This window comes from Bombus pyrosoma, linkage group LG13, assembly GCF_014825855.1.
Source record: "Bombus pyrosoma isolate SC7728 linkage group LG13, ASM1482585v1, whole genome shotgun sequence".
Classification (NCBI taxonomy): Eukaryota; Metazoa; Arthropoda; class Insecta; order Hymenoptera; family Apidae; genus Bombus; species Bombus pyrosoma.
In genome coordinates, this window is record NC_057782.1 from 10,205,063 (window position 1) to 10,232,531 (window position 27,469).

Genomic DNA, 27,469 nt, shown 5'->3' on the forward strand with positions numbered 1-27,469 from the left:
TATGTTGAATTGACAACTTTTTCCTAAAAGCTATTATTTTCACTGTCTTTTTAGCAATAATAGTAATAATGTAATTAAATAAATGTAGCGATAAATATTTTTTATTACCAGGAAACATCTCGTCGACTTGAAATCTAGTCGACTTTCGTGCTTCAACTATATGAAAGTAATCACCGCGAGTTTGTACCTTAATGCAGACGGAATTTCCGTATTTTCCAACTGGCTTGGAAAATGCCTGAAAAGCAGCTCACGACACGACGTGTTCTTCAGGCAGCAACTTTGAGAGGGCTTTCGTGTCTCCTCTTAAAGGAGTCGCACATACACCGTAGCCAACAGAAAAGCACCCTGAGGCTATTTTTCTCGTACACCGTACGTAAGATTGTTAAAAAATCTTCCGGCTCGGATAAATTTGGTTTAAACGCTGTTAATGCTATATTCCCGAATATTTTAAACTTTCAATAGAACGGTACAGCGATGTGTGCGTTTTTAATTAACCTTTGCCCGCGATTCGTCAGATACGGAATTCGTGGTTATTGCCAACGTTTTACGTCGCTACCATCAGTGGCAGAACAACGAGAATTTTTTTTTACAAATTGTTTCGTGCATTGCAAACGATAATCCTATTTACATGGAATTTTTTCGCGGTATTGAAAATGTTTGTTACGTTGTTCGTAAAAATCGAATTTAGTACAAAAGCAGCCCGATTACTATACTTCGCCATTTTCATTGACGTCACATCGTAAACAGCATAAATGACGGTAAATGGGTAGGTCGAAAAATTATTTTGTATTCGGCCCGAACTTCTACCTTTCGTTTATATTTTTCATTATCTTCTGCGGTTTTCTGCCACATGTAAACGACCTCGTAAATCAATATGACCGCCAGCTTCTGCGGTTCTCAGTTCAGCGCGTAGTTTAAATCGTAAGAAACTTTAGATACCGTGGGCATACAGAATTAGCTGGCTGTAATGGAATTTCGTGCTCGTATCGTGCAAAATAGTTAACAGTTTAAAAGCAACGTTGCAGATATAAGGCATAACACGTATAGTCCAAATGTTCTAATGACGTAATTCTAAAATTTAACTATTGTAATTGAAACATCTTAAATGCTGATAGAGGTTAATCCTTGCTTCAAATATTCTACGATACTGAATATAAACACTTAGGTTCCTTCGAAACCGATCGAACGAGATAACATAATATAAATTGCCCTCATTCGCAAACAAAAGCTCGCAGGAAACATTAGGAACTTCTTATGGAATGAAACATCGACAAAGGTACAGTGCAAACTTTTAATCTCCATAACGCGATAACAAACGTTTGAATCTTTTCTTCTTCCGAAATCCACTCTTCGCAATCGTTGTAAACGTTAACAAGAAGAAAAGAGCAAATTGCTTATAAACGTCTAACGAGCGGCTTACCTCGAGCGCTTGATACTTTCCTCTTGAACGAGAAGCCATTCAACGGGTTTGTTATTTATTCGATCGTTTTATTCGTTCAGCCCTGGGAAACTTGTACTGGGTATCAAATATTCTTAAAATATTACAATTTCAAATGTCGCCGCGCAGCCGTAGCTAACACGGTTGAAAGTCAATTCGGAAGTCTATCCAGAAATTTTCGTGGGCTGGTCGAGTCTCTCTTGAAATATTCACCGCTTCCTCGAGCATGAAACTCAATGTACGCGATCTGAACTCCAACACGTTTAACCCGTACATTGAACCTATTTTCTGCTTAAACGCTTATCTATCTCATTACCGTAATCCGCAATTATCAGATTACCTAGTAGATTTACAATTCGAGATTCCAGTGGCTCCTGCCGCGCTTTAATCACAACCCCCTTTTCCCGGCCGCAATGCCCACTTTCAAGCAACTGCGGATTTATAGGTTAACGTGCGGCTCTCAACTTTAAAAGAAGCCGCTAGAATTTTTACATTCTTTTCTTTCTTTCTTTGCGTTTCTTCCGTGTCTGTGTACACCTATGTCTAAAGTAAAGAGTACACGAAATACGAAGAGAGAAAGAGAGACAGAGAGACAGAGAGAGAGAGAGAGAGAGAGAGACGACGGATAATGATCGAACGAGGTATAAATAGAGAACGGGAGAAATACTGCTCCGTAGATGGTCGTTAAATTCCAGATAAGGGAAAACTAGACTCAAAGGCTGTGCTGCCCATTACGATAACCCACAAATGATAAGCAAATATTAGTAGAAGGTTTTCGCTGTTTCTAGTTTGTATCATTGAGCAACTCTAATACATAGCGTAATCCAATTAATGGAATAATAAAAAAATGTGAAAATTACTACTCGGTTCCTGTCTCATAAACACCAAGGAACTCTAACTTCTTCGCATTCCCGTATGAAATAAATCGATCGTAGAAAGTATTCGTCGAGTCATTAATTACGATTAAAACTTTATTCGTCAAGCAATATTTTTGAAATAAATACGTTGCGTAATATCCTCGAAAGCTTCTAGAATAAATATCAAATGGACGAAAGAAATATTCGCGTTATTTAAAATACGAATTCGAGAAATATTAATCCGCCCCAATTTCCCCCGTGTATACTAAACGTTGATACGCGATCGATTATAAAAAATAATAAAACTACACAGCCGAATTATAAATAGTCATCGATGGTAAATTACTGGAATACGAACCAATTGAAACGAAATATCGAATGCGATTCGGACCGCGAAGGGCCAATAATTAACTAGGCTTTGGTCGTCGCCTGTTCAATAGCAATTGCCTTGTTATAATCTAGCTTGTAGAATCATCGACCTGAACACGTGAGTCACAGCGCTCGGAAGTGGTTACAGACTGCTGAGATACCGTTAATTGCCGCAAAACTCGCATTGTAAATTAACTGCCTGGCGGTTCACATTTTCAGGGTGGATTTAACAAGCAGCGATCCCTAAGTGTAACGCTGACTTCTTGATGAGCCTCTGTATAGCGATGAAGCTCGGAGAACCGAACTACGAGGGCAGACAGTTAATATCAGGTCGGTGTATACGAGTAAAATAGAATAAGAAAATGTCAAGTAAGTAAATGATGCAACAGAGTTGGAAAATTTAAACGTTAGAAGAAAGCGAAATCGATGTCTGACTAATGACTGACCTGTTTCACTTACACTGACCAACCACGCCGTAAGATGAGTTATATTGGAATTTCATATTTACGAAGTATCGAACGAGTGGAATTATCATAAATAGAATATCCCAAAGACCCAATGCTCTTAACTTGATCAATTTCTACAAAATGACACTAGGAAATCGTATTCCTGTACTCGTTGAAACTTTCAACTGCTGAAATGGAGCATCAAATTTCCGCACCTTCTTTACAACTTTAAACCGCCTTCCTGTCATAAGAAGAGTCCCGGCGTTAATCCAAACTGTACACAAAATTTCCTTCAATTACGCGGATCGATAACGGAATATTAATGATCCTGAAAAACGACCGTCACTTTGGAACGTGATGGTTGAACCTATTGACAAATGGAAAGGTCGTTAGCCGAAAATTTTAAAGGTATTTAAATTATCCCTTCGAATCTGGGACACTGACTTTTTAAATGTAAATTTGAAAACCCTCGTCCCTCCGCGGAGGGACCATTGTGTCTTCTCTGGATTTATCCAAACCACGCAAACGATATCTTCTTCTATTCTTCCCCTTCCATGGAAAGCAACTTCGCTCCATCGAAATTGCATACAAATATGACTGTGCCGGATCCGAAGATATCGTACAGCCGTAAGAACAAACGCAAATTCTTTTCATCCGTGGCGGAGTGATCGTGTTTTTTGTTTTTAAATTCTTTGTCGAAATATGTCCGCTGCGTTTTATAAAGCGTGATAATTCTTTTCACTGAATTCTACTCAATCCTTCCATTGTTTCTCTTTTTAACTCGTTGACGAGATAGAATTAGTCTGTACATCGCAGATGCTGCTTTCGCGGTTAGCGAGAAACAATTTATATCACGCGTTCGCTTTGAATTAACGCGAAAGAGGAAAATGGAAAAACCAACGGGAAAGGGTGGTTTCTGACAATTCGAAAAAAAAAATTCTGACAATTCTTGCATTAAGAGCGATATAAATCTAACATTCTCTAAGTCTCCCGAATTTATTCCAACGAAATAACAGCAATAAGGTAAAGAGACGTAAATTTTCTAGACCCTCGGTATTCGATTTGTTCAATGTCAAATTAATATTCAAATTTTAAAAGACTGGAATATAACAGTGGTATACAACAAATATAACAGCGGTCGAAATGATGATAAAAAATAATCTACAAGTGGTTCTAACCTCAGCCAATGTGCTCGAGTGGGTTGCAGACTACTTTGTTCCCGGTCAACGTTCGCCACGAACCACCTGCCAACGTGACTTCGTGCCTGCCTTCCGCAGAATCGTAAAGTCGACGATCGAGTTTTACTTTTAGAGTGAAATACCGGATTCCCGGAAAGCTGCCTCGACCCTTTTCCTCGATAAAAATAAAGGCGAAGGGAAATTCCTTGCTCCTCGACAAGCGAGGGAAATATACAGCGAATATCTATAACGATAGGTTATCATCTCGATATTCTCCTTTTCATAATGTGATATATAAAAGATGCCAATGGAAATCCTGCGCTGAAAGTGCAATATCGTAACATCGTACGAAGGTTTACTTTCACAAATAACTCGACAAAGATCAACTTTAATACCCGAGGTTTACATAGATCCAAGCAGATCAGGTATTTTAATATTTCGTATTCGACCAAACATATAAATTAAATTTAAATTTTTCGTATCGATCGCCCCTCAAAACACTAACGCAGCGATCTCCGATTAATCTAAAATTCCTGTTCACGAGATGTCCAACTTGCTACCCTATCGTGTTCATAAAACAGAGCTCCAACTTCCTAGATCGAAACTCGTTGAAACGTACTGGAACCTATCGCGAATGACGATCGAGCGTGTTCGATAGAAGATAGACGAGGGAAATCTAGACGATGGCGTGCACGTGTCATGTACGATCGCCAAAGCTGGTCCGCTTTGGCCGAGGTTCGATCGACGAGGTGGCCGGAAAACGCGGCCGGCTCGACGGCGGTGGCGCGATCGAATTCTAGGTCGGTTCTCTATTTGTGTCATCATCGTGCCAGATTTTCACGTGTGCGTACACGAACACACACGCGACCGACTGCGCATATCGCGTGGATTCTATGTAGGACAGTATTTGTCAACCGGGTCGTATTTCCTCGAAATGGATACAACGTAATGCGAGATACCCAGTGACCTAGAGTTGTACAAGACTTCCCAAAATTATTACTAGGGAGACACGGCATGGTCACCACCCTGTTACCTACTGACCTTGGCTATTGCACGCGAGGCAACGTGCCGTCTAGGACCCGAAGGACCACCCAGTCCTAATTGACTGGGAGTTTCCTGAATGAGATCGGTTGTTGGAGCGTTCTGAGTCAGACTGACTAATGTGTCCCCTGATCGGGACTACTGAAATTGATCTTTATTAGCCGATCAACCGAGACCCTCTGTTTCTTGTACGAATCGCTTGATCGTGATAAATCGGGCGACCGACTTTATCTCCTAACTGTTGAACAGAACTCCATATTCTATCGATGCTAATCTCGAATTGATTCTTTATGTTCTTTCATTTAGCAAGCTGCTTTTTTAAATAAAGATTCCTACGCTCTGATACGCAGTTTTGAAAAATCCTCCCATATTCTGCTGACTTACGGATTTATATCAGAGATGTGTACACGTATATCACCTGACACACAGCCTTCCACGGACTCGTGATAGTTGAACCATTATCGACTTTTCAAACGGTTAAAAATTTTAGGCTAGAATGGTTTATAGACGTCGCTTCTCGTTGTCATCGGATTAGAGACGCAACAGCGATTCACGCGAAATCCTGTCATAAATCCAAGTGTCGAAAACCTAACAAAACGTAGCTCACACGCCGATTATCGTTTACACGATTGGTTGTGGTAATGCAACTGTGACGATCCTTTTATACTCGCTAACAGCAGGATAAATCCTTTCTGACCATTTTGTTCGTACAAATACATCCTCTCATCTGATCTTTACAGTGTCTAAATATAATTTTTTAGGAAAAAGTAATTCCCCTCTAAATGCTGTTTCGTTCAGAGAGAAAAAAAGAGAGGAAATTGAAAAAGTCATTTTCATAGAAATTATCTTTCATAGTGGTATTTCTCAAGGAAGAGTCGAGAAAAGATTGCAATATTTATGAGAAACGAGATCACGCCACGGCCATATTTTCTTAGATATCACGAGCATCGATTGTCTTTTTCGGACGAAAACGTAAATCTTCGATTGCATCACGGCTGTACGATAGTTCGCGCGGCAGCCTGAAAAATGATGATCGATAATGGCGACGAGGAAAGGAGTTATAATAGCGATCCGCCACGAGGATTACAGGCGACCGCAAACTGTGAAGAAGCGGACAGATTGATGATGATAGCAGTTACCTATGTCACAGCGTATTGTGACGAATCGCGTATGTTTGCGATAAAAGAAACCCACGATAACAAATTCCATTGTGTAAGCGCGAAATAACGAGAAGCGACCATGGTCATAGGTCGCTTGCGATTCAACATACAATTAACGTACTTTTTAACGAATTAACATGTTTCCCGTTATAACGACAGGTTCATGGAGATTTTTACCGATTGCAGCTCAGTGGAAATGAACAACGAACTGTAAATTTGCACATTTGACCAGAAATATTGGCGCATGTTCCTCGATAACTGAAATTTTCAGTGGAAAGTAATTGCTAAATAAGTTAAAGTTGATTTCGTATTGCACTTCAATTTGGTCGACTTGTTTAACTCGCCGAGTGTTGTTTCCACTTCTCGCGCAAAAATATTTTTCTGTCTACTGCTGCAGGGCATTCGAACGGAATGGGAGATAATGAATTTTATGTATAATAATTGAACTGAAACTGGTCGTTGAAAAATTTGACCACGACACTATTTCTTATGGCAATTTACCCTAATTTTCTATACATTTCATCGAAATATTCGTTTGTCATCTCATTATATAAATGATCTATGACGAAGGAACATGATTATTTCGTATTGAATGTTGCGTAGCTTTAAAACCAGAGACCATTTAAAATCAAAAACAAATTAAAAACTTTCGTATGCTTCAGTATGGTCGGCACAAACTTAGCAGATCTTTATCAAGTTCATTTAAATCAAACTTCGTTTTAACCAGCTTTGAATTAAAAGACATCTCGCCATCTCAATTAAGTAAACTCTTTATAACCCTTAAAAGAAGCTCGAGGTAGTAATTTGCTAAACGAGTCAATTATTCTACTAATTTCGTGTTTATAGTATTTCTACGGACAATTTCCTTCTCTTAAGCCAGATTTCTTCGATAAATTTACTTTAGAGGGGATATAAATCTCAATTACATTTTAATTGATTCGTAGAATGGCCGATTGCCCTTAAATAAGAAATATCTTCGAATCTACAGAGAAAAATCCAGCGTCCTTCTAAAGTAGAGATACTTTTACCAAAAGCTATCGAATAATTTCTGTAATATTTCTGATATTTTCTTCCTTTATATTTATAGCTTTAGAATCGCATCGACATCGAACGTTATTAACGACTATTGACTGAATTAACGCTCGAAAGGACGAGCAACGCGGCGAAGGACTACGCATGTGTCCATTAGAATCCCAACGTACACGCATGTATATCTCACCAGGTGCGTTTTTGTATTTTTAAAATAGCGAAAACAGACGAAAGTAAAAGATGACGAACTTAGGTAGAAGGGAACTAACGATAAAATTGGGGGTCGAGTGAGATACATTTCGTCATTCTGCTTTCAGCAACTTAACTCGTATCGCGTCTTCTTTTTTAAACGTCGGACACATATGAGAGAAGTCGGTGGTTGATGAAAAATCTGAGGCTGAGAAATCGCTGGCAAAAATATTGCCACGACGAATTTGTATCGTACGGAGGTGGAAAGCGCGCGCATCTGTGTAATTAGCGCAATAAATGGCTCTAAGCGATAATATATTACCTGTGAAATTCGCATGGCGCCGGGCCAAGGCTAGAATAACATCACATACGAATAAATTAACAAAAAGGGAAACGTTTAATGCCGAGGAAGGGTGACGCGACCACGTTGAACCGTTGAATAATTACATGTTAATTCGGCCCTACGCGCGTTCGACCAGTGAAAAATAATTTTTCTGAAAATTCTGTCTCGTGTTAGCCGATAAAAAATTTCCAGGGTCGCGAACACAGGTATATAAACGAAAGACGTACGGCTCTTCAGAAACGGAAAAATTCTGCCTATTAGAATAGGGCGAATAAACGTTTAGAGGATAAACGGAAATTGTAGGATTATGCAAGTACTTAGCGCGTAGAATTAAAAAATAAGTGGTATAAGAACATTTTTCGCAGAGCAGGATATTCCTTGGTATATTGGATTCGTAATATCACTATTTCTCAATTCGTTTTTTCTTCTTACCGTAATTTGAAAATGAAACTCTTGTTTAAATTATAATTTTTACAGAACAAAGTATACGATATATTGGTTACAAACCAATTAGGTTATGCGATAGTAAATAGCACGCGTTATTATACTTGGAAATCTATCGTACCGATATCGTACATGGAGATTAATTGAAAATCTGATTAACGCACGTAATTACCATTACTTGATCCCCGATGGAAATTAGGGAAACTATTGTTGTTAATGTAAATCATCCTTGTAACGTTGTTACAGCGTTGATAAATTTGATTTACGAAGCTCTTAGTACGTACAGTACGTGAATCATGGAAGAAAAAATTCAGAACACGATATAAATCGTAAATATCGAATTTGGAAACAACGAGCGCGGCAAACTCGACAAAGTCACGAGATCAACGACGTAAAACATCGATCATAAAATAAAACCTATCTAGAGGCACAACGGAACGATCATCAATTCAGAGAATGGAAAGCCAGCGACACAACAATGATCGGTGACCGCGTTATTAATAGTCCCGAATCAGAAATTGCAGGTTAGCGGAACTATCCAGCCGAGGTGACCGCGAGATTCCGGAACTTACGATATATCCGTGACCGCAGCCGCCGAGAATTCCCATCCCCCCCCCCCTCATCCCATAACGATCGCCGAAATCACGCTGCCAACTACGTACGTAGGCATCGATCACGAAAATCACGACGCGTCGACTCCTCGTTATATCGGTATTACTCTTCTGTCGTTAACCAGCGCGCAAATCAACCACTCTTCTTCGTCGCAACGATCCAGAGGCGGGGGTGTATACATTTGACATGGTTCGGGAAGAGGTTATTGACCACGCAACATGATAGTCAGAGGAGGCGCGTATGCAAAGACAAGGCGCGTGCTGTCACGAGCGGAACGAGGCGGTTCTACGAGCTCGTACTAGCTGGTTTACAAGTCAGCCTGAGCGGCGGCAGTAGCGGGCGGCCTCTTGTCGCGTGGAATCGATAGTCTGCGTGCACGAAACGCCGATAAGCGCTCGGTACGCCCAACGACATTGCCATCGCGATTCCTTCTTTCGATCGTCCATGTTGAAGCATCAGGAAAAGGCTTAGAACTTGGTCGAGGAGAAGATCGAAGGTGGAAAAAAGAAAGGAGGTTATCCTGCGGTGAGAGGGTCAGACGAAGAAAAACAAGCGGAGAGTAAAGTTTCGTTCGGATCAATCAACTTACCTGAATGCGAGTCGGGTGGATTCAAGTGGATACTTAAAGGAAAATGTATATATAAAATCTAAGAAAGCGATTATATCTGCACGAACGTTCGTTGTATTATGATTGCGGGACGCTATAGAAAAGTGGCGTAAATGTATTCCTGCCAGAAACGAGATACGAGTTCAGTATGTATACAAATGCTTTTATTTTTATTTTTTTTTTTGAGTACGTATTATGTGTTCTGCTGTTTGGAAGCGTATCATCTTACAGATTTTACGTCTCATATTACGCCACTACCTGTATCGGTTGTAAACATAAGAAAGATTTTGTGTATAGGGAGGGTCGAACACGAAGTTCAGAAAAACAGTCGGCTCGGTTTAGGTAACCGATATCAACAAGCACGACGGTGGAAATAACCTCTTACCTAATATCTGTTGTTTCGTTCGAATCAAGGAATACACGTAGTTGAAAGAACTTGAAAGCTTGAAGAAGCTCGAAAGTCGAAAGAATATCTCGAACGAAGGAGAACGATAAATTCGCATTGGTAAAGCGTCTCAGATTTTTTGAACGCGAACTACTCGAAGCTTGATGAAAACGTGTGCCAAGTAAATAACAGATCGTTATTAGCGAGGGAGTTTAGGTGAGATTTAAGTTAGGGCAGTTGAAGTCGAGTAAATAACGTTAGCAAAGAGGCGTGAATTGGATTAGGGTTGCGATATTTCAAGTCGCGTAAGTAACAGATCCGCGCTGGTAAAAAGATATAAGGTGAACATTCACGCGCTAAGTAAATCATAGCTTGCAATTTATCAAGTGGATCGAATTCAGGTAACTCGACTAACTAATTCGAGCTAGGCTTAACCTGTCGAAGCTGCAACGAAATCGAACCAACGCAACCAACGGAGAGGGTGGTGCGGGTCAGCCGACGGCGATCGAGCGAGAAAACGAGAAACTAGCGAATCCGATAAATCAATGAACGAAAATACTCGTACACGAGCACCGGAAGAAGGTGGATACGACGACGCCGGTGGCGAGGAAAGTTAGGGGCACTAGTCGAGGCGGGTGCATCGAACCAGCGCTTTGCGCGAAGATTGATAAGGGTAGAAGCGATTAAGACCGAGAGAATGATCGACTCGCGGAATTCCGCTCCCTTTCTGCCCCTCTATCCTCTCTTCCTACTCTTGGAGAGTCTTAAAGGCACGTTTCAACGGATTTTCCGCTTGATGGAGCAAAAGAAAGCAACGAAAAGAGGTGATATTAAAAATAGTCTGTCCCTGATCGAACAATCCTACCACCTACTTTTCAGTACGTTTATTGTAGGAATGTAGACCGAGTAGACGCTAGGAAATAGGGAAATATGCACACGCGAGAACGAGACGCAACAATGGTATGGGGTAACGCGAGATACAATGGTCTCGTGATACGAGAAAATCCTCGTTAAATTTCCTTTGCAGAGTCTCTCTCATATAGATAATAGCGAACGAAATCAGAGGAGAACGAAAACGAGAACGCGACCAAGACACATACTCGAAACACGGATGAAATCCGTACATTACGGCTGGTGTGGCTGAAGCACTCGAGAAACTGTCGGCCGCGATTGCTCGGCAAAGTAATCGGCCGACAAAACACGGGCAATATAATTAGTCGCTGTGGCGAACTACGTTCGCTCCGGTGGTTGAGGTTACGCTGGCCTAGAGAGTCCCTCGAGGCGAGGATCCACTTAGGATAACTCCGCGAGCGATCCAGCCACCAAGGGTGAAAGGTAAAGGGAAATCTACTTACCCACGGTCGCGCTCTCTTCATGTCTCGGGACTACTTCACAGCATCTCAACGACACTATTCCGCTTCTGTATCTTCCATGTCGATGGTAGCGAGTGACGATGGCGCTGGTCGAAGTACACCGTTGACTCGCACAATGGACACTAGCTCTTTCGCTTCGACCTACCACTCGACGAAGCCGGGTCCACCGTCGCTTTCTCTCTTCCTCTCTTTCTCTATTCTCTTCCTTCGTCTAACTCCTCTACTCACAGATATAGCATACGCTTCTTCACCACCGAGTCGTCGTTCGTTTTATCTGGACTTTCCAGTGGAAACTCGGTTACCGGTTGATTCTCACCGTGCCACCACCCGACACGAGCGAAAGGTCATCGTTACTCGTTCGTGTCGCGACTTGTCCCGTGACGATATCAGGACGAATTCTCCGGTTATCTCGACTCGTGCGCGGACAGAACTAACCTCGAACCGAGCCGCCGTTTCTGTCTTCCAACTGATACTGCGAAGCGGGCGGGGTGGGGGTGTAGACAGGGCGCAGTGGTGGGACGAGTGGCGCGCGCAGAGCCCCGAGTGCGTATGCGTTGGGGTAGTCGCTACAACCGCCACTATCTTCGTCACGACTACGACTAAAGACGATGGGCATGACCACGAACACGACCGCGATAAAAAAAATGCATGCTAAACACGAAAGGGGACGTGGATTTTTTGGGTTCTGCGAGAGCGCCGATTTTTTCGGAGTTTACGTTCGTGATGTCTCTTTGTTTCTGCCTTTCTCGCTCTATGCGGTATATCTATAGCCGTGGATGCCGCGCAACGATACAGGCTGCGGGGCATTCGTGCGGGGTTCCGTGAGATCTTTTTCAGCCGTGGCTACGCGAACCTGCTTCTGCCCAACATGCTCCTCTGCCCAGCTTTTCCATCAGCGTACCTACGTATGTACGTACACGTATATGTATACGCGTGAATGTTCGTTTGTTTCGAGGGAATTAGGGTTTCAACGATTTCAAGGAATGCTTCGGTTTTAGAAACCGGCCGGTTGTTGCGTGGAGAAACGCGAGCTTCTTTGTTACGGATTTTACTCTTTTACTATTTCTTTTACCATTTACCCTTTCGTATTTAGCTTGAATCGTTGTCTAAATACAAAAGCGGTTCGAAGTAGCTACTGGTAGGCTAACGTTTGTCTTGATATTGTCCATCGGGGCATCCATCTTTCGTAAATCCGTGCAGTCGTCGGTGAGTCAAGGATCAACCGACAACTGTTTGCTTGATCCTGTTAAGGAACAAAGGAGTTCAGTATTTTAATTGCGTCCTTTCTAGTTGTATCGTGGTATCTACCTACGGCAGAAAATGGATAATAGTATTGTCTTCTGAAATTAAAAAGTAAAAACAAAAGAACAAATCGAGTTATTCGCTTGAAACCTCTTGTAACGCTTTATACTTTATATTTCAGCAATAACATTTTTATAGAAATGGTTACGAACATTTTTCTCGCATTCTTTCTCAAAATTGTAAAATACCGAGCAGTAAAATATGAATGACGAACGTGGTTTATTAGGTGCAGAAATGAATTCTCTCCGATTTTTCTGGGAAATGGAAAGGACTCGTTTCTACAGTTAACGTATATCGTATTCGATTTTCTACATATTTTTTTTAATTTATGATTTTTTTAATTCTGCCAGAAAGGTCTAATTTTCCAAAGAAGGTGGAACAGTTGGAAACACGTCTATTGTACCGATATCTTTCATTAACTTGACCTTTGCGAATATGCTTATTATGAGATCTTCGTTTTGTCGTTGACTCGTTTTCATGTTTTGATCGTTTCTACGAAGAGTACGAAGGTCCGTAAGGAAATATGGGAATTTCATAATAACAGTATGCCAACGTCAGCAAGTAAATGTGTAGAAAGATCGTACGAATGGAAAGACCGATATTATTTTTGCGCTGCAGAGGTGTATTTTTGAAATTCTTTTCGTAACCGTCTTTGTTACTTTTTCCAGTTCTATTTTAATATTCAATTATATCCTTAAAAATTCTAATTAAACTAATTGACACGTACTTCGTTTGCTTCCCTTTGTTCATTCATTCATTCATTCCTGTGCGTTAATTACATAATTAATGTATACGTTAATGTATAATCAACGATATTTATGTCTCGCATTTACTTTTGTAATAGTATTCTTCTTACACCATTTATATCTATAATGTTTCTTCTAATGAGCTATTACAATCTTTTGTCTACCCTTCGAAACCTAAAATCAGTCGACAATACACGTGTGTTTCCATATCTTCTCCCGTCATTCGGGTCGTTATTTCATCTCTCTCTGACTTGTCTCACCTTTCCTTCATTTTTTCTCGCTTTTTCCCATCCCAACCCTTCTCTTTTCCAACGAGGCGTCAACGTCTTAAAGGGGCTGCTACCAGTAACGCTTGCTCGATGACGAGGGCGACAACGATCGATTCACGAGGCTCTTTTCGTATCAGGTCCAGAAAGACGGGAAATGTGCTTGCGAAATAAAGCTTCTGTGCTTATTGCTAGCCACGTTTCTGCCGCTAAGAATGCAAAGGAAATAATGGCATCTTGCGGATGCAACGGATTATTTTATCGTTGTCTGATGAAATTAATTAGAGAATCTTCGATTTTGCGTTTAAGAAAAGAAATTGATAATTCATATTTTTCTAACTCGATCGATAATTTGTATTTAATATATATCGATAATCTTCCTTGTAAATTATCTTAAACCTAAACTTTTCAAAGAATTGCAAAACACGTTTTGATTACGTAGATTCGCGTAATACTTCTCTCTATATATTAGACGCACTAAGAGAATAAGGTGAATGATTTCACGAAAATTTATTGCGCTTTTTCGAATTGATCAGTGATAGAATAGGCGTGCTGTGCCTTATGGCTTGAGGCCAGCAGGGGTTCGGAACCCAAGAAGGTTCAGATTGAATTTAGGACATCCCAAAAGTGATTTGGCATGGAAGACATGGAATGAATCCCTATTGCAGCTAATACATTTACGACAGTAAGAATCCGATAAAGGTGGTATAATTTTATTAAGGATGTTCCTACGTATATGGAAAGGAAATTCTTACCAAACTCTGAGACTTTATGAAATTATCGAATTGAATTTATTAAATCGCGAAAAAGAACATGTGTAGATTTTTCTTTAATTCGACCAAAGCCCATCAGATAGAACCACAAATATGATTAATTGTTTCATAAGACAGAAAGTAGTTTCAATAGTTAATTTCGTACGGGAATGGTCTCCGTAAACTAGGTTTTAAGTTTCTTCTACAAGGATTTGGCGCTTCGTACGGTTTCTATGGCAGTGCACAGAGAACTTGAATCGTATTCAAATAGCTTCGATTATGTTCTGAGAAAGGAGATTACCTTACACTCCAGATACAATAGCGGTTTAGACGATATAATCGAACTCATTTTACGCGAGATTCTCGTATTAATCATTCTGCAAATTTAGCTCCGTCAATTCGAATAATTATTCGTACACTTATAGTAGTTTAAAAACATATTTATACAGCCCAGACAGTTTACATCATACAAGCGCTGTAGGATAGGAAAAGCAAACGAATCCTTTCCTCAGTCTCCAGTTGAGTTCGAGTGCGGTTCAGTCTACCGTCTTATTACGCCCACGTCAGGTTACTTTCCTTAATTTGATGTTACCGCCAGAGTTCTGGAAGCTGTGCTTTTAGCACTGTTATGGTACTTCCAAGTAAAATCCTTCCAAAAAAAAAAAAAAAACAACGAAAGCGTACGAATCGTAGTCCCTTCGTACGTCGTCAAATTTCATTTAGTTTCTACGTAGAGGAATAAATATGTTGTAACGGGCTTATGGGAATCGAAAGTTTGTTGGGCAAAGGGAGAGGATCCCTCAAAGGGGTAATGTGCAGGAAAATTACAGATAAATGTTCGTGGCTCAAATAATTTGGAAATTGCGACGAAGAGACGATAGCAAGACTTGAAAATGACTACGCATTACGAAAATTATGAGTATACTTAAAAGCTGTATCTCATACGGTTAAATCGAATATGTTTGCATTCCGTTGCTAACCATCGCATGTGTATTGACATACTCGATGCGTGTTAACGCATTGTAATGACAGATTCATGCTAGCATTACGTGATACGTGCTAAATTCAGAACTTCATTCATCGCTCTGGATATTTCATTTTGTTTATGTAAACTGTGCAATGCTCCAACGGCAAATGAAATGCTGTTATTCAGCGAAAGTAGATGGAAAGGAGAAAAAGACAATTATGCGAGCTATAAATTAAATTATCTCTCTTTGTTTACAAAATTTCCTAGTAGTTGACAGACCGTGCAAAATAACAAGCGTACAGCGTTTAAGAGAAAGGTACATGATTCAGCTTGAAAGAATGTTAATTATTGCCATTATTGAACTTTATTGAATAAAATTATTACTCAATCATATAATGCTACGATTGGAAAACAGTGATTAAACGTCACAAATATTGAATTAATTTAGAGTGTCCTGTTATTGTAGAAGAGCCACTTTTGGCTTCACATATGGCGCCAAATTGCCAAACCACAATTCCGAAGCAATACATATACGTACACACATTACGTTAGGGTATCGTGACAAGCAATATGCTTCTGTTCTACTTCAGCGAGGATATTGCCCGCGGGTGTTACCGTATCGTAAGACAGAATCGATATCAATGAACAATTATATTATTTAGAGCGACATACGCGTTTGCACAACGCAATCTGATAAATTATTCTCTAGACTTTGTTACATCGATTTTTATACTTCGTTAGCCTTACGTTCGTAATATAAAAGCTAACGAATCAGCCATCATCTCTCATGGACGTATTCAAAGAAAAGATTTATTCAGAAAATTTGCGACATTTTTCTTTATGTGACAATTTCTGCTATACAGGCAATTATTACCTCTGTATTTTAGAATTTTGCTTTACGTAAGCACATATCGATATCTAAGTTAATTGTTCCTACTATTAGTAAAGATATCTTCTTCCACTTGATTCATTACGAATTCTAGTTGCGGTAAAGCCGTATCACAGCACCGTTCCATGTTCTCCAGAGAAACCAATTTTGTTTGATAGTGTTGGTCGTGAGACGCCGTAAAGGAACAGCGATAAGTCGACCGGTCTCGAACTTTTGTTCGGTCGCGTATTTCCAAACAAACATTACCATGCTATATTGAAGTCACTGAACTGCGATGAACTAACCCGAAGTCGCTGAATACCGAGCAAGCAAGCGCATAAAAATTCGCAACTTGGCTGATCGAATACGTCGACGTTCGACTTGGTTTACTATGATTCGATTCGAAACCTGGTGGATACGGGCTTGTACGTAACAATCTAGCGGAACATCGATATTCTGTCGAAGCAACGTTCGGATTTCAAATCAATTTTTTCCGAAGTTTCCCTACCTCGATCGTGTCACGCTAATAACAAACCAACGAGACAAATTAAAATATGTTAAACGAACATAATAGTATTTAAATACACGTAAAATGTCCACCATATGAAAGTATATCTCGATGAACGCAACTTGTCCCTAAATTGCGTCCGATTGTTAGAATTTGATGCCCAATTCGAAGTTACGCTTTATTCCTGGTACCCTCGAACCACCTCGCGAGCAATACCGAACCCATAGCGACTGCCGGGTGTATCAGCGATTCATGTGCTCTGGCGAGCTGGCCAGAATATGTATGGAAATCGTCTGAACTCGTCGATAAGTCAACCGTCGGATCTGTGCCGCGGTTATAGACGATTACGTGTAACCAGCCGACAATCTACGACGCGGAATGCAACGTTTAATCGATTACAAGCCGAAACGGAACGTTACTCGACCATCCTATGTGAAAAATTTCTCTTCTGTCGCAATTGTACCTGTATTTTCTAATGACGAATCGAGCGAATGGAACTGCTAACGTAATAGTCTTGATAAACGTCCATTGGTTTAGTCGAGTATTTGTCAATTTATGGACTTTTCTTTACGAACGACGATACCAAATAAACGCTACAAAATACGTGACAAATGCACACGCATTCTTTAAAAATAACAAATATCTGCAAAACTATATTTAAAATTCTGCGATATTCTTTCTCTTTTTATTCGTCGACCCCGTTGCGTTTTAACAATTCGTTTCAAGGCAGTACGCGATTCGGTATTATTTATTGCCTACAAATATGCGCGATGATTTATAGGAAACGAGTAATTACAATCGTTTCACTTGTCTGTTCATAGATACTTTGAAATTGCAGCTCTTGTTAAATCGATATTTTCTGACGGAAACGAGCGACAGTTAGTTTGCCCCCGTCTCTGTACACACGCGACGTCCCGATCGTGATAGAACGATGATCAGACTCGTGAATGTCACATAAAATTTCATCCGACCCACTTAGAGGTCCCCTTGAACGAAAAAAACGCAGCTCCTGCAATTTTTATCTCCGCGAGTAATATCTTGCCTGGAAAGTCAATTAAAAATTCATCATTTATTCGAACAGGTACGTTTCATTTCGCATGTTTCGCAATGAGCTTCCTCCAAGCCTTTTAAACATACAAATTGTCACTCACGGCGACGAGAAAATGGATTCTCGTTCGTTCGGTGTTGAATAATTGACATTCAGGGAAGAACATGTTTCTCGGCTGTGAGGAATCGTCCACTTAAAGTATTCAAACCTTTCGCCTCCATCTTCCCCCTCGAATTTAATTAATGTTGTGAAAGAAGATGAAGAAGTAAATTTTCTTTCTTAATCCATAACTGAAATCATCTTGGAATATCGCGAGGGAAATTGTATAAAAGATATATTCGGCGAAGGGGCGAGTATTATTAACCGTGTACCGTGTATTTAACGCCATTCTTTTTATTAAAGTTTAAAATACATACAGTAGTCCTTCTGGTAGCTGGTCTACTCCAAATTAAAATACATATACCTACAATTATTTAGAGCTCCATATATGCTGCACGGAACAGTTTAATGCACTGTCCATTCTATGATGTGCGAAGTGAAAATTTGATGCGAAAGTAGAAGCATGGAGAAGTACATTTTTCATCCGCTTTCAATTTGCAGTTAAATAAATAAGTTTAATCGATGACGTCTGCAAATTGAAGCGGTGAAAAATCGCTGTAGAGACAAATAATATTCATAAGAATGATAGAACGGGTGACTTCTGGCCTCGTTACTCGTTTAAGACAGCATCGTTATTCATTTGAGACAAGTAAGCTCCTGGTCATTAGTGTGTTACTTTATCATCGTAAAATAGAAGTTATCGATGATCGTAAAACGTAATTTCATCAAGTTGTTATCTGTTATTTTACAGATCCATTAATCTGAACTTTTCCAAGGAAGTGCATTTAATAATCGACATTTAATAAACATTTAATAAGTAACACATTTCCATGAAACGAACACAAACGAAATATACAGAACAGTATACAACGAATATAATGATTAGCTACAGGTAAACATTAATAACGTGTGGTTATTTCTGATAGCATAACAATGACGAGGCAATAATAATTTACCTGTACTAATAAATTAAAACATATTCCGAATTATTAAATTACGCTGCCTTGACATAATTTAGTAAATTACGACTTTATAAAAACACGATTGTGTCGCGCACAGAGGACGATTTGTTAAGAGAGGAAGTTTTCAAGGTATGCACGAAACAAAATCTTAAGCTGTCGTTTCCTTTGTGTGGCCAGAAGAGAAAGGAAGAAAAGAAGGTGAATTTCAATGAATAATGCACTTTTAGCTCCTTACCCTTCTCTTATCCTTGCGTCCATACAGTGTCTCCCTGTGAACGACGGTGCAAAAGGAACAATCGAAAGTTTGAGAATTATGACGCTAAGCGGCAAGAAAATAACAGAGGATGATATGGCGTGAAAACGAAAATTGGGAGAAAATTAAAAATGAGTTTAATCAATTGCAAGAGTTTATTTTATCAAATTTAATTTTAAATTGAATTTAATTAAAAACAGTTAAAGAAAAAGTGTCAAGATAAATATTCGGAAAATAGCCCTTAAATTATAACATTTCTAGACATATCTTTAGATCTTACATCTTCTTTTACGTCTATTTATTTGCACTTTGGATAGCTTCCGGTTACATCTCCATTTACCATATTTTATCTTATCTTGTATATCATCCTAGCCACAAGACCTATCTTCCCACCCTTATAATCTCACTAAGTTAAAATTAAAACCAAAAGTGAAAATTATACTTTTTGAACTTCGAGAGACAGATGCGAAGCATTCTACGTCCTGTACTTTGCTTTCGCGAGAAAACGAATGCATTTCGGGGAAAGAGGTCGGTGGAATCTTCTCCGCGAGGCTAACTTAGTAATTTGGAAGATGACAAGAGAAGGGAGAAAAAGCTGACAGATGAGAAAAATATGGCGGAAGAATCCATTATTTCGTGCTTTCGAAGTAGTGAGAGACCGAGATAGCTTCCGTACATCGCAATTTGAACGACTTAAAATAATTTTTAATATCAACGATAAATTCTTCAAGAATCGTATCGTTGTATAAGAATAAATTTCCCTATCATCTTAAAAATTAATAAAAAGCACTCTGCGTCCTCTGATTTCAAAAGAAACTTAATCAGCCTATGAGAAAGCGCGGCATATCGTAATAGAGTATAATAAATCAGCGAACGTCAACAATCCATTATCGTCCGCGTTCTTTACACAACAATCAGCTACGAATTAACCTCCGGCGATTCTCCTGCCAGATTCACCGCGAGGAAGCCCGCGATCCCCCGGACTATTCTTAGCAGCGTTAAGAAAGGACAGAGTGATCGAGTTTCCCAGGTGTTCATATCGGGCTAGCGTACGAATCTCGAAGGGTAAAAGATGAAGAAAACAAAACGAGGATATGGAGAGTAGAGAGGGATGGTTACGACAGATCTAGCGTCGTGCTTCTCAAAGAAAAATCGAAACGGAGGGTAGATCACGGCGATTCCGTCTTTGGCCCCCGACTCTGCTCCCTTGTTCCCGTAATTCATCTGGACACGGTGACAGACACGCGACGAAAAGGTAAGCCGGTCTTAGAAAAAGCCAGACGTCTACGGGGGAAGTTCTGGTCAGCCGCAGGGTCCGTGATGGGACGCGGAACCGGCGAATGGAGAGCGGAAAAGAAGAAAATAACCGAGACATAAGGAGCGAGGCTAGAAGCGATACGTGTGCACGTCGGGGATAGAGGAAGCTACGTTTACTCGCGCATCACGTTAGAAGAGGTTCAAAGGTATACCCGGGGGGCCTATGACGGTGGCTAAAGGGCGAAGAGAGGGATGGCGTTCTCTCTGCCTCCTCTACCCCCGAGCAAACTGCCCTACCCGGTCGATGCCTTACGCTTGCGCCTTGATACCCGCCGCCGCCCCCTCTTCTCGTCAACCTTCCTTCGCCCTCTGTGAATCTCCCCGCGTTTGAATCGGTGATTAAAGTTTCACCTCGCTTCCGTTCTTCGTTTTCTGCCCTTTTCCCTTTTCCCTCATTTTTCTCTTTTATTCTATGTACTTCTTTTCACCCCTTTTTTCCTTTCTTTCGTCGTTTTTGTTCCTTCCGCCGTCCCTGTTTTCCTTTGCGGCCAGATGATAGGGAAACTCTGCCGCCACACAGGAAGTGCCTCTCATTGACGGAAAGGGCACCGTGAACCGTACTCGATTCGTGCTTTCGGGCTTGCTTCGGCTACAAATGTTCGTTTTTCTCGCAAAGAACTCTCAGCGTTTGTAATTAAGATACAACGCCCCTTCTTTAATTTCGTAAACGTCTCGTTGTTCGAACCATCCCTTGTTTCGAGATAATTTTACTTTTTACGTCGCTGCAGGGGATGTTCCTGTACTTTCTTCGCTCCGTTTTACACGAATTACGTTATAGAATACATACGAGTACATTTCCATACGAATCAGGCATATCCTTATTTTCGGTGGTCTCTAGTTTTCAACGTGTTTGAATTGCTCCTTTTCGACAAATTTACAATTAGTCTTTCGTTGAACGTTGAAGCACTTTTTATTTATAATAGGTGGAGTTTTCAGGATTTAGAACATTCTCGGTCTCATGCCACGTTGCGTGCTTATCGCTGGCGTTACTCGCCATTTTCTTACTTCTTCATAGAAAAAATTCCTTGACCCTACGTTTTTGCTTCCCTTTTTCTCTTTATTCCGTCATTTGTATTCATCTCACAAACGGCGAAGATTTCTTTTGCTTTATAATCAATGAGCAGGTTCTAGCATGTGGCCAACGGGATACTTTATTAATATTTACACAAGATCAGCTTGAAAAAGGATGTGTTCACGAGCAAGTGGTTTCACATATTGTTTAATTTAAGTTATAAAAGAGATACAATTTCTAGAAGTATTTTTATTTCCAAAGCAACTTTTAAAAGAAGTGATAGCATAAATATTCGAAAGATGTTTCTACCTGCTACCTACTAATCCTTTCCTTTTCTAGTATAATCAAGTTACCCTTTTTTAAAGTCTTCATATCCTTTCAGCACTCACTGACTTTGTCGTTTAAATATTCAGAAGGAAGAAACAGCGACACGTTCGCAAAAACTCCACAACCGCGCCTCTCCAGGCATAAATAAAGCATCTCACGGACTAAATATACGCATATACATACGTATTTACGTACGTCCATATCGTCCGCCGAACGAGAATTAACTCACCACATCAACAAAATTGTAGCAGACGTGGTGCACGTTAAGCCAACGAAACGAGAAAAATTAGAAATATTCTCTTCTATACGCATGAAGTTTTTCTTTAATCACAGAGTTAATTATACAATTTAATGTAGAATTTTAGAGACTCGGTTTAATTAATTCCGTTTAATTGCCATATGCCAGAAGACGGGGGCCTAAGAGGAACGATTAGTTGCCAGATTTATTGTTTTTATTCGAAGTATTTACGACCAATAAGAGGAAATGTCCGAAGAAGTTTATTTAAAATCTCTATAAAATTTATATACAATGTGTAACGTTTTTTACTCTAATTTAGAATTATAAAATGATGAACGAGTAATTGAGAGAACCAGGAACAAAGTGGCAGAAGAGCTCGCGTGTTCGGGCGTCAATTTATTTTGTACAAAGGTTTAATTACAAGCACGCGTAATAGTTTTGCGCGAAACGTTATAGATAGATGCACTTCTTTAACTTGTTATGCCGTGTACAGTGATTTACACGCGTATTGATTAATGTGAATTTTTTACACTACGCACGATCAAAATGATCGATAGAATTCTAGTCTCAAGATATTTTGTCTCATCATTGGCCAAATTCGTTCTGCGATAAATTGGCCACATCTGTATACTAAACCGAGGCTTAATCGGAGTTTTAATAGAGATTCATCAAATAAATTCTACCTTCGAGCCAAGGACCTTATAAAACGAAAACTTCCTACGCGGATTCCATCCCCTATTGCATCACAGTGTCAATCAGAGGATTTAATAAAATTTACGATTCAACGATAAAAACTACGACGGAAGAGAAGAAGTATTTTACATAAATTTTAAGGATCGCATAGACACTCGTACAAGGGCGTATACACCGTGGAGAAGATTTTCCAGTAAGAAAGAAACGAATCCAGAGAATCAAGTTTTACACGTGCACCGCTGTAATCCGAGTAAAATACGAGTCGCGCTATTGAATCGAGTATCATTGTGGAGAAGAGAAAGAAACTTTTATTCCGAAGGGAAGATAATTTCAGGCGAAATGGATTAAGATTTCCAGCATTGTCGCATAAACAGCGATGCGTAGCCAGGCGTCGCGTCGTCGCGTCGAACTAAATGAATTTTACCTCGAGGATTTCGCGCCGACGTTCACTGCTTATTCATTACGCGCCTTTTCTCGCCTATTTTCATTCTTATTTCAACGCGATTGATCAATCACCAATTCAGTAAATAGGTCGGTTATTCGAAGACGCGGCTGTGCCATCTTTAGATTTGTGAATCTGCCACTTTAGTCAAACGGTTCTAGTTCTGACGAGGTTTTCTGACGAGATCATTGATTCTACGTGAATAATCCAATTGATTGAGAAAGCGTGTCACTCGTATTTAATAGGAAAATAAATAGAGGGGAGTAATTAAATCGAATTTATTTATGCGCATTAACTTTTACATCGTTTCCAACGTCTCTGGCACAATGATGTAAGTATGAGGTATATCTTTGGAGGTTCCTGTAAACCAACTTGCCTTTTTGCCCTCCTCCCTTTGATACGTATCATACGTAGCCCCATCAACTGCTGTGCCATTTTTCACGGGATTGGTGGTGGCAAGGTGAGGAGAATCCACTCTGTCAGAATTTATGGTTCCCGTGACGGTGGATTCTTGCGGCAAATTTATCACGATATTAGGCTGTGTAAGAGGAAATACCAACAAAAAAGCATGAACAAGTTGCTTTGAAAGTGTAATTAGTACACACATTGTTATTAATATATTTGTGTTCAATGTAGAGGCGGTCTTTACACGGTACTCTTGCATTTTGCATTTTGTTTCCTTTGCGAAACACGCTCAGACAGCTCTTAGCGAGGGCTGCTTTCAGCATCTGGCTGGTTTCTCATAAATTGTAAAAGGAAACTTCCTTTTCCCTCACCGGAATGTCTAATGCGTTAAAATCTTGTTGCAGCTTTATTTATTAACTGCACGGGCATATGAATCGTGTCGGAACGGGGTTTGTATTATCTCGTTGCACCTTTACGAGCATTCAGGTTCCTCAATATGCAAATCAAATGGACGCGAACGTAGAGTGTCTCGTTATTCATTAACGACAGTTCTCTGGTGCATCGAGGATTATGTAATTCAATTTTATACAGTAATTAAGGGAGCCGGTATTCTTTTAGTTGGGCTGTCGCTTGTAAAATTTACCGATTTACTGGTTTACTGACAGAATGATATCACCGCACACCTCAAACTATCAACGTATAGCACATTACCTGCAGATTGAAAACATTTTCCAACCCTATGGTTGCTGGTCTCCGTCTCAGTGACCTGGACGAGGTATTGGAAATAAGTTGAGATTGAATATCGTTGGCATCTTGGTAACTCAAACATCTCGATCGTCTTGGCACTCCCACTGGTAGCACTCTTCGCCTTTGTTTCGGTAACTTGCTTCGAGCCTGTAACAATTTTTACGTTATTTAATTAATTTTCGCAATTTTTGCTTTATTTTTGCCTTAAATTCGTCAAAAGAGATTCTATGAAAAATCGACGACCCAACGCGACTGTGATCTCTTCTTATTAGAATTATCTTCCAAATTATTTCAGCGAGACTCATGTTCGTTTCGTCGATACGTTCTTCCTCCTTCGTGTTTTCATTACTCTCCTGCCAGTATCCTCGGACATGCTTCGTCAAAATGAAAAGATCTACGAAGCGGCTGAAATAAAGGTCGTGCAATCTCGAAACGTTTAATTTTCACGATGTTTTCAGCAAAACTTTCCGAATGCCCGCCCTCACGGACGAAACTTTCGAGTTTCCTTAAACTCACGGGTTTTCAAGTAGCGAATGCTGGCCTAATCTCGACAGAGATAAAATGTTTAATAGCGAACTTCTTAGACAGGTAACGGTACGATGTATAGACTCGCGAGTTCGCCAACATCGGGCTTAAAATATTCCGTTGTCGATTAATTGAATGGCGGCGTCAATGCGGCCACGCGTATCGAGCACGCGTATCCCCGTTGCTCTAATGGCGGCATAAAAAATTGACACCAGGGCGAAACTTCTTCGCCGGATAGAAAGTTTCAAATTGGCTAGCGAAAAGTGCAAAAGTTTGCATGTTGCTAGGCTGAATGGACCGCCGCTTCCGTGTTCTCGGTGAGCACGTTATTCAGTGTACAGGAACTGGTCCCCGAGCCAAGGCAAGTTAATCCGATGAAAAAAGGAAAATCTTCGCGCGTTACCTTCGCGTCAACTTCCTGTCTCGTTGAAAGAAACTGTGTCTGACACGAGGTTTATTAAATATTATATATGGCTCGGGCAAAAGTTGCTCAGGCTTAAGGCAAAAGAATTTTATGGCTGGGACACGAATTTGTACAAAATAAGGGATTTAATTAACTTCGATTTAATTAAATTTGATTCGTAGTTTCAGGTTTTAGGTAGCTTAATCTGAGTAATCTTTAACGCGAGAATATTAAAAGAGGCGGGGATATTAAAGAAGAAGTATTAAAAGAGTTTATGAAGAGTGTTGTCTTGCGTTGTGTCAGTGAGTACTGGCGAGCCTTCCATACATTTATTTTATTTTCCCATTCCATTTTTTTTATCTGTCCTGAAATAGCACAGTATAAATTCTTGCATATATATGTATAACGTATTTCGAAGGAGAAAGAAGAAATGTAAGCTTTTGAAAATGTGGTACGAACCTGCGTATGGGAATAAAACATGGAGAAGTTGCTGACGATAACAGGAACTGGAAGAGCGATAGCTAGAACGCCCGCAATAGCGCACAATCCCCCGATGAACATTCCGGGAAAGGTTTTTGGTGTCATATCGCCGTAACCAACTGTCGTCATGGTCACCAAGGCCCACCAGAGACCGTGCGGTATGCTGTCGAAGTCGTTATGCGGGTTTTCCTACCAGTCAAACAAGATGTATGAACGTTCGTTTTAAGGTTTGTAGTTTTGAATAGGAATATTTCAGTTTCCAAAGGGAGAAAGGACCGCTTCTAAACACGAAGATATTGTTCCACATATCCGTGAAACGTTAATGCATCGTACTTGGCATTTGACGGTAAAGTAACGAGTTATTACAAGTACAATATACATCGGTATGTTGCTGTTACTGCCAAAGATAAATGAAAAATAATATCTGTATGGAGAACCCAACGAGAACTTGTTTTATATTCGCTCGAATTCCTACAAAACTATATCCCATGAACAAAGATTTACACGCGGTCTTAATCCTCTGCTCAAATTAACTTGTTCAAAGAAGTAATCAAGGAATTCGAACTGAAACGTTCGCACGTAGTGAAGGTTTCAATATCGATCGTGCTCGGAGATCAAAGCTTCTCCCGAGCGAAACTTGTTCGTAGTACTTTAATATTTTAACTCCTTTTCCAATTATTACGTTCCGATCGTCGAACTTACAGAACCTGGAAATCTTGCACCTGGTATACTCTCGGAAAGCAAGTGTAAGCACTTTTCGAGAAGTGCACTTTCGAGGTGTCGATTCTCCTTTTTGTGCAATCAACTCACTTGAAGACGTTCTGCGTAGAAGATGAGACTGGCGAAGACGACGATGCCTAGAACGAGGAAGAAAACCAGCAACGCCAATTCCTTGGCTGACGCCTTGAACGTATGGATCAGAATCCTAAGTCCTGGGGAGTGTCTCGTCAGCTTGAAGAGCCGCAGGACTCGAGCTATCGACAGAATTTCAAGATACAGGCTGGACTTGGTAAGGAACTCCGTGTAAAAGCTCAACGTAGCGGTTAAGTCTATCGCGTTCACTGGTGACACGGCGAATCTCTTCAAGCTTGGGCTTACCTGTAATTAAGTCGATCAATGAATTAGACCTTATATGTCGGATCGTGCTACAACATTGGAAATTTCGTTACTTTCTATCGATACGAATTTAATAAAGGGACACGAGTTTCCTTCAATTCGAAAATTCGCTTCTTCCAACGACCACATAGATTCCGAGGGTTCCACTGTAGATTGTAAATGAGAATTCAATAATTGCGCTATTGATCACTGCGCAGCGTATGGTTTATGCAGGATTTCGCGTAGAAGTGAAAAATCCTCGGTACTTTGTCCACATCGTTGGTATTTTTCGCACGTTCCCAACCGTTCCTCGCCGAAAAAAATCAATACACGAAATCCGTATTCCGGCTTTCAAACATCACGCGAGATATAAATTACACGGAATGATGTTTCGCGAGTCGCGTGCAGCGTCATTAAATCTCGTTCTAATATTCGTTTTGATTTTTAAAAGCAACGACTTGCTCGGCTGGAAACTATTACTCTGCGACTAATCAACGTCCAGATGAAATTATAATGTGACAGTTTAAAAGCAAACGTGACATT

The 27,469-nt window shown here is 40.2% G+C and overlaps 2 protein-coding genes across 9 annotated transcripts in view; both read right to left on the reverse strand.

Annotated features, from left to right (window-relative positions):
• The window catches only part of LOC122574089 (potassium voltage-gated channel protein Shaw), a 34,627-nt gene extending 22,676 nt beyond the window's left edge, over window positions 1-11,951 (reverse strand). For all 3 annotated transcript variants that reach the window (XM_043741229.1, XM_043741231.1, XM_043741230.1), the window contains exon 1: window positions 11,454-11,951. The gene's annotated coding sequence lies outside the window, so the exon portion shown is untranslated. The remainder of the gene's footprint in view (window positions 1-11,453) is intronic.
• Window positions 11,952-23,535: 11,584 nt separating this feature from the next.
• LOC122574495 (potassium voltage-gated channel protein Shaw-like) overlaps window positions 23,536-27,469 on the reverse strand; it is a 61,762-nt gene continuing 57,828 nt past the window's right edge. For 4 of the 6 annotated variants that reach the window (XM_043742164.1, XM_043742163.1, XM_043742161.1 and 1 more), the window contains 4 exons: window positions 26,642-26,929; window positions 25,811-26,020; window positions 24,388-24,570; window positions 23,536-23,809 (listed from right to left, as the gene is read on the reverse strand). In XM_043742164.1, coding sequence (XP_043598099.1) covers window positions 23,570-23,809; window positions 24,388-24,570; window positions 25,811-26,020; window positions 26,642-26,929 — 921 coding nt within the window. In that variant the 3' untranslated portion in view covers window positions 23,536-23,569. Of the gene's footprint in view, window positions 23,810-24,387; window positions 24,571-24,702; window positions 25,717-25,810; window positions 26,021-26,641; window positions 26,930-27,469 lie in introns of those variants that run through there. The other 2 variants (XM_043742165.1, XM_043742166.1) reach the window with 2 other exon arrangements.